Source organism: Mustela nigripes, chromosome 6, assembly GCF_022355385.1.
Source record: "Mustela nigripes isolate SB6536 chromosome 6, MUSNIG.SB6536, whole genome shotgun sequence".
NCBI lineage: Eukaryota > Metazoa > Chordata > Mammalia > Carnivora > Mustelidae > Mustela > Mustela nigripes.
Genome location: NC_081562.1, coordinates 59,373,381 through 59,379,380, shown reverse-complemented (window position 1 = coordinate 59,379,380; position 6,000 = coordinate 59,373,381). Strand labels below are relative to the sequence as shown.

At 45.1% G+C, this 6,000-nt stretch overlaps 1 protein-coding gene across 9 annotated transcripts in view; it reads left to right on the top strand.

The window, feature by feature from the left end:
- The first annotated feature begins 955 nt into the window (after nucleotides 1-955).
- Nucleotides 956-6,000, top strand: part of LMO3 (LIM domain only 3) — a 55,218-nt gene continuing 50,173 nt past the window's right edge. The window contains exons 1-2 of one of the 9 annotated variants that reach the window (XM_059402678.1): nucleotides 956-1,120; nucleotides 2,948-3,014. Coding sequence is in view for 2 of the 9 variants with exons in the window: in XM_059402674.1 (XP_059258657.1) it covers nucleotides 4,202-4,226 (25 nt within the window). In the remaining 7 variants the exon portion in view is untranslated. The other 8 variants (XM_059402681.1, XM_059402676.1, XM_059402680.1 and 5 more) reach the window with 8 other exon arrangements.

Here is a 6,000-nt window from a genome sequence, read left to right as displayed (position 1 = left end):
TTTTTCTGTGAATAATTCATATGATTATGAAGAGAAAAACTGCTATTTTCTATCTCTCTCTCTCTTCTGTAGCACAGATTAAAAAAAAAATCTTGCTGTAAATTGCGTGATTGGGGAGATAGCCTGCTTTCAAATAATTTAATTCATGACAAAACCTAATTACTGTCAGGTAATACCCTGTCAGCTTTAATGCATTTCATCAGTCATAATGAAAAGAAGAGCATTTTATGACCCATCTAATTATCATTACATTTTAGGGGAAAATGAATGGCATGGAGCTGAATGTTAACTATTCCATTTTATTCCTTTACACATGTGGTTTGGCATATTATTCACTAAGTTCCTCCTTCTCTCTCTCTCTCTCTCTCCCTCTCTCTCTCTCTCTCTCTTCTGGCTTGCCAGTACAAGTGTGGGGGAGATGGCAAAATTGAGAGGAAAAAGAAGATTGGGGGAAAAGGAGGGGGGTGGGAAATGCAATTAGAGATCTGGATGTTTGTCCCTTAAAAAAAAAATAAGGTGACAAAGTGGTTAATGTCTTGCAGGTTGGTGTTGATATCAGGAATCTTACTGCCACAGTCCAAATAGAGTACTAATTACTGCGAATGATGTCACCGTAGGCAGAGGAATAATCCCATCATTTAATTAGTTGAATGATTTAAACAAAGATTTGCATAGATGCACTAATCAGTTGCCATGAATTACAGAGCAGCAGTTGCCAGCGAGGGGTAACAGATCATACAGTTGGAGGGAAAAAAAATCTCATCTCCTTGAACATAATTAATTTAATTGTCCTCATTAGCTGTACCATTTGTTTTGATTTTATTTCTCCCTTTCCCCACACATACTTCTCCCTCCCTCCCTCTTTTCTTCTTCTCAGTGCATTGGCTGAGAGAGAGCACACACAGGAGACACACACACACACACACTCGGGGGTGTTTTCGGAGTGGCTTGAACAGAGAGGTGGGGTAGAGCAGCGGGAGCTGTGCGGATGGGTGAGGTGCATGTTTGCCTCCTTAGACGGGCCAGAAAAGCCAAACTTATGAAATCTGCCTATGTACAGAACACATCAACTGAAGGGGTTCTTATTAATCCGCCGGCTGTGACTTTCGTTATTTTTCAGGTTAGTTCTGAGTTTCTTTGCCTTTTAAAGGGAGAGGAAAACAAACTACATACTATTTGATGATGAGCTTTTAAAAAAGGGAAGGGATAAAAAAAAAAATAAGTTACAAGTGTGGTGTCATTTTCCTTATGAAGAGATGCATAATTTGGCCTAACTATACATGGGGAGGGGATGCTTTGATTTTTTTTTTTTTTAACAGAACTACATTAAAACTGATGGTGCTGAGAAGTATAAAAGTTTTTTTGGAGTTCAACAGCTGACTCTTTCTTGGCCCTTAAGACATTTCATGCAGTGTCACTCAAATTTGGACTATTTTTAAACTTGACCTTTGACAGGGCTTTATAAAATCTGGTGGGATGCTATGATAAATAGCCAAAAGGAGAGGATGACTTTGAAGTTTGAAAACTTAGAGAAAAACTAAAATATTTTAGTAGCCTTTATAGATGTAAAGTTAAGAGGAGCAGAGATTGGGGAGAACAGAACCAATTTCAATTTAAAAAACCACCACCACCACGGCTACCACCACCCTGTCAAGGCCTCTAAAAGAAGCCTAGGAAGAGGGGGCAGAAATGGTGAAGAAACTCCATGGCTCTGATCAAGTTAGTTGGGAAAACATGTTTCTTGGGCTCTTGTGTGTTTTTCATTCTAGCGCCTGAACTTTAAATTGTAAGGAATTCGAGTAATTGCAAGAAGTGTCTGGGTGGGGATGGAAGGGGGTTCCATAATGGTTAATGGGAAACAAGTTCACAGTTTGGTTCTTGCTCCACTGGAGGAAGGGAGGAAGGGGAGTGTGCCATTGCTCTGGCTCCAGCTTGTGTGGCATAACAGCCTTGCTGAGCAGCGACTTTTGAGAGTTCATTAATGGAAGTCAGACACGGGGCAACTGCTGCCCCCCTCCCCCTGGCCCCCACCGATATTTCTTAAAGAGGAGGGTTGTGTGTTTTTCCAGTGTGTTCTAGTAGCAGTCTGATTCTCTTGCTTTATTTTAATTTCCATAATTGGTAGCTTCCGAAATGGCTTTGGAAGACAGTTTGTTGTAAATGTGGCCACCTATTCCAAAATGCCCTGGTTATTTTAGGAATCCGATCCCTTTCCTCCGGAGCTCTTTGGCAGGACTTCTTTTGGACGGGTCCAGGAGGTAGGGTCTTCTCCAGTCGGCTCCTGCAGAGGTCACTTTTTGTGCGCCGGGGTCGTCCCCAGCGTTTGTGAGTAGCATATGCGCGTGGCTGTGCTGACGGCACTCGCAGGCTTGTAAATTTTCACCCTGGGAAATTAGCAACAAAGCCCGATCTGTCTCGTGGCTGCTTTGCACTTTCCGAGGGCGGCTGTACTTGACTGAGCTGCAGAACAGGCACACGAGAGCGAGCGAGCGAGCGGAGAGGGAGGGAGAGAAGGAAAAGGAGAGAAGAGGGGAGGGGTGGGGGCGAGAGGTAAATAGTCTTAAATCGGAAGGGAGCTGCTTCTCTGTGGTCTTGACAAGCGCTGCCTGGGCTCCGCCGGCTCAGTAATAACTGAGTGACCTTTTCTTTGGCTGTATTATGTCTGGCTGGGAAGGGGTTGTATTTTGCAGCTGAGAGCCGGGGCTTCCTTCAGCTCGGCTCCTCGCGTGCTGCTGGGGTAAGTTGTTTTGAGCCAGGACGGAGAGAGACAGTCTCGGACTGCAGTTGCCTAAAAGGAGGACACCTGTGGCTCAGATGCGGTCAACACCATTACTTGGCGGATCCTTGAGGACCTCATTATTTTAAACTTAAAAAATAGAGATTTCCCTCCCCCTCTTTTTTTTTTTTTTTTTTTTTCAAACAATGCTTCTTTTTGACCTTTCCCAAGGAGAAGCACTACAAAGCAGCCACGGTGCTTTCTGAACGGCCTCCCCCTGTATCGCTTAATTGAGAAGGTAAGTGCAGCAACTGTGTACACACGCGTCGGCTTATTTGTGGTGTGTGTGTCTGCGGGTGCGCGCGTGCGTGTGCGGATGTGGGTATTTTTTTCTTCCCCAGCCTCTCCTAATGAGGCATAAACTGGAGCTGCAGCCCAGCTCCGCACTGCAACTTTCACTCGGGCTGCAGCTCTGCTGAGACGGTTTTGTTTAAATCATGTGAGGCTTCATTATTTTTATGATGAGACATGAAATAAATGCAGGCGGAAGATGTTGATGGAAGGAGGCAGAGCGGCTGCGGCGCGGAATGTCTCAAGTACGACTCGAGTGGATAATAGTCAAAGTTCAGGATGAGCCGCAGCATTTCCACACCCCTGACTCCTGGGAAGAGAGGGGCAGGCAGAGTTTGGGATTAGGGGAGGTTCGCTCTGGCCTGGCCCGTTGGAAGGGGATGCAGCGCTTAGGTGGGTTCCGGACCCACTCCTTGTACTTGCTGGAATTCACAGCCCCCCTCCCCCAAGAGTTGGAATTGCAATCTTTGGGTTCATGTGGACACTCTGCCTCTCCCCACTTTTCTATATTAAGAAAATGTTGCTCCTGCGAGCTGGAAAAGTGACTATTTTCGTAGGGGGTCGGGGGTCAGGGAGGGGAGGGGTGGGGAGAAGTGGCCACAAGAGAGAGGTTCCGTGAAAGAAGGTGCCTATGTCCTACGAGGCTGAGATTCAGACTGATGCAGCACATTTTTACGGGGGCTACCCAGATTGCTGTTATGAAATACAAGTCAGATTTATGATCTTTTTCATATTGAACATGATATGCTATGCTAACGCTGCATGTGACAGTTTAATCAAATCCATTTGTTACCACGAAGCTAAAAGGGACCGCTGGGATTTTAGGATTACGGGCAGAGTTAGGGAAGCATGTGGCTTTGTCATTCGCCATCATTTTGCACACTGCCACACTGCGAGGGGCTCTGTGTGTGCGCTCTGTCTCCTCTGGCCGCCCTCGTCCCTTGTCCCTTCCCCCACCCCCTGCCGCCACTCCGACCCGCTCCCAAAGTGGCTTCACAATAGTCGGTCCTTGGCGGTGTAGGCTGCGCACCAGGTCCACACTTGAGCTAAATCCAGGAGACCCCCTTCCACTTCTACCTTGGGCTTGGTGCTCAATGCGAAGCTGCTGCAACTCAGGCACGCCTAAGTCAACTCATGCAGAAAAAGGAGAAAAGTTTTGGTAAGGTTACAATCTATCATAGATGCACTTTGCCGGGCGCTCAGCACTCTTGGCTGCTCACAAGCTTTCCTGCTCTTCTGCTTTTGTGTCTTTTTAAAAGATCCGAAATATTATTGTTGTAACTGCTTTGAAAGACTGCTGCTTAACCCAATTAATCTTGCTAGGTGCAACAAATACTGCTACATTCTTTGCAAATCAGCCCTGTGTGGCTGCAAAGACACAACCACAAAAGGCTAGAGCATAAACTCCGCAAGGGATTTGTTAGAGTGTATGTATGTTTCTTATTTTTTTATTATTATTATTTTTATTATTATTATTATTATTTTTATTATTATTATTATTTTTTTTTTTGCATGTGAGCTGCATCAAAATTGAACTCAGTCTTGCAAATCTCTTGTTGGCCTTTGCCAAGCACTAGCACTTTGCTGCCATGGTAACTGTAATTAAACTGATAAGAGTGGAAAAATGTCAGTATCTCTGAGCCTTGCAGCTGCATTGGAGAAAAAGGGAATCAAATTGGTTCCCAGCTCCATTGCTCAAAAAGGGGAGGGGGTGGTGGAAGGATGGGGAGGGGGTTGGGAGTTGAAGGGGCAGAACGGAGTTAAGCAGCTCCAGTGCCTGAGATCTGGGGACATCTATTTGCATTGTTGTCCCTTAGGGGGCTGCAGCTTGTAGGGATGCTCTGGGCCAGTGAACAGAGAGAAACAAGCTTTTAGGCCCAATCCAGTTCTCCAGTCAGGTCTGGGGGTTGGGGAGAGGATGAAGATGGGCAGGAGGAGAGAAAATCTTTTGTTTGGTACCTCTTGGCAATCGAATGGCCACGTTGGCCAAATTCTTTTAATCTGTGTCACTGCTCCCAGCTGCAGAACCTGCATTCCCATTTTAGCATCTTCCTAAGGCACCTCATCTCTGCCAAACCCCTTTATGTATTCCCTCTTCCTGTTCCTTCTCCCAAATTGTTCTCTGTGAATCTTCCGACAGGGACAAAATGTTTTCCATTCACTATGTGTAGTTAGTCCAAAAATATAAAAGACTGTGTCTAAGTGCTGCAAATCTTTGATTATGATTATTTTTTTTTAAGCCCCTGTGTGTTGTGGAGTTGTGGTTACTTTGTTGTGTTAGCTACTGAAGCTGAGACTGTGCGGATGAATGGCACAGAACAAGGGAACATAATGGAGGCAATCAACCGTTAGGCCGCCTCACAATGCAATCCAGGCAATTAAAAGCTCACCAGAGTTTAAATGAAATGGTTCTACTTATTTCTGCACACCACACTGCACAGGCTATTATTTATGTCTTTTTTTTAATTATGATTTCCCTTAAACTGTCAAATAACTCAGAATGGCAGGGTCTCAGAGGCAATAAGAATTTCCCTCAGAACAATTTACATGCCAATCTAAAACTAGTTATGAGTCCTGATATGCTATGAGCAACTTGTGAAATGTTTCTCGGCTCCAAACGCATAACTCTACCCAGTCGTGCTCCTCTGGACGGTGGCGGTTGGGGGGGAGGAGGGGTGCTGCTGCTGATGCTTTGTGCCTTCTAGGTACATGGCAATGCAGCGACCACTAAATAGTTCTTTTTTCTACAACTGTTAACTTGCATCCTCATACTGAAAAGATTTCCTCTCCAAGAGCAGTGTGATGATGTTCTCTAAAAGAAGGCACCAGGATGGCATGCAAAATACCAAACTCCTTCAAGCCCAAGGCCAAACAAAAAGTAAGAGTTTCCAATATTAATTGGCCTCTGAGTGGTAAATGAAAATGTCAACACA